Here is a 1,483-nt window from a genome sequence, read left to right as displayed (position 1 = left end):
CTGCGGGTGCTGGCGGGCGAGAGGCCCATTCTGGGCAGCGAGGAGACCTTCCAGGCGGTCGAATGTGCCGCCTTCCTGCAGGTGAAGCCCTTGGCCAAGTACCTCATCAACTCCATCAACTCCGACAACTGCATCCTGCTGTACCAAGCCGCTGCCATATTTGGCCTCCTGGACCTCTTCCACTGCGCAGCGCTCTACATCAGGGACAGCTACACCGAGCTGGAGGAGTACCTGGACTGCCTCCCTGACGACCTGCTGGCCTACGTGGAGACCCTCCTGCCCAGCACCTTTGTAGCGGTAGGAGCCCACACACCCACCTTTGAGTTCCTGGAGGACCTCTCCAGGACCATCTGCTACCTGGATGAGGAGACCAACACATGGAGGACCCTCTCCTGCCTGCCGCTCAGTGCCAGCACGTTCCTAGCCGGCATGGCGACCATGAATAATAAGATCTACATTGTGGGTGGCGTCTATGGGGCCAACAAGCAGGTGGTGGAAAGCAGCTTCTGCTACGATGCCGATGCCAACACCTGGAGCGAGTTCCCCAGCCCTCACCAGCTGCGCTACGACGTCAGGCTGGTGGGCCACGAAGGTTACCTCTATGCCATCGGTGGGGAGTACGAGAAGATCTCGCTGAAGTCGGTGGAGAGGTATGACGTGGCCTCCAGCACCTGGACATTTGTGTCCGACCTGCCACAGCCGAGCACGGCGGCGCCCTGTGCCCAAGCCATGGGGCAGATCTTTGTTTGCTTGTGGAAGCCACTGGACACCACCATCATCTATGAGTATGAGACCCAGCAAGATGCCTGGCTTCCCGTCACCGAGCTCAAGCGGCACCAGAGCTACGGGCACTGCATGGTGGCCCACCGCGACAACCTTTACGTCATGCGCAACGGCCCCTTCGATGACTTCTTGCGCTGTGTCATTGACTGCTTCAACCTAACATCACGGCAGTGGACGGCTCTGCCCGGGCAGTTCCTGAACAGCAAAGGAGCCCTCTTCACCGCTGTCATCAAGGGTGACACTGTCTACACTGTCAACAAGATGGCAACGCTCCTCTACTCTGTGGAAGAGGAGACCTGGAGGTCCAAGAAGGAGCGGGCAGGTTTCCCACGCAGCGGCTCCCTGCAGACCTTCCTCCTGCGGCTGCCGAGGCGCGACCATGACATTGCGAGGTAGGTGGCCACCCATCCCACGTTGGGATGCTCTCCTTGCATGTGGCCTCAGCTCTGTGTCCACTGCTCCTCCACGCTCCTCTCCTCCTCCATGGAGCCGTGCTCAGGTCCAGGGAAGTGTCATGTTGGACCTTGGAGGTGACACTTGGCCCTGCCAGAGGGTGAGGGGTTGCAGGCAGCTGCTGCCTGCCTCTGCCTGCACTGCATGGGCTGTCTGCAAAGGTGTGGGCTCAGGAGCCAGCTGCATGCAGGGCTCTGTGCCTTCTGCAGAGGACAGATACCAGAGAGACGCAAACATGGGGCTGACC

The 1,483-nt window shown here is 60.3% G+C and overlaps 1 protein-coding gene across 1 annotated transcript in view; it reads left to right on the top strand.

Annotated features, from left to right (window-relative positions):
- The window catches only part of KBTBD13 (kelch repeat and BTB (POZ) domain containing 13), a 1,507-nt gene extending 328 nt beyond the window's left edge, over positions 1–1,179 (top strand). The window contains exon 2 of the mRNA XM_010145172.1: positions 1–1,179. Coding sequence (XP_010143474.1) covers positions 1–1,179 — 1,179 coding nt within the window.
- Positions 1,180–1,483: the final 304 nt, after the last annotated feature.

Source organism: Buceros rhinoceros, unplaced genomic scaffold (assembly GCF_000710305.1).
Source record: "Buceros rhinoceros silvestris isolate BGI_N320 unplaced genomic scaffold, ASM71030v1 scaffold32501, whole genome shotgun sequence".
NCBI lineage: Eukaryota > Metazoa > Chordata > Aves > Bucerotiformes > Bucerotidae > Buceros > Buceros rhinoceros.
The sequence above is the reverse complement of the archived record's forward strand: the minus strand, read 5'-3'. Positions and strand labels throughout refer to the sequence as shown.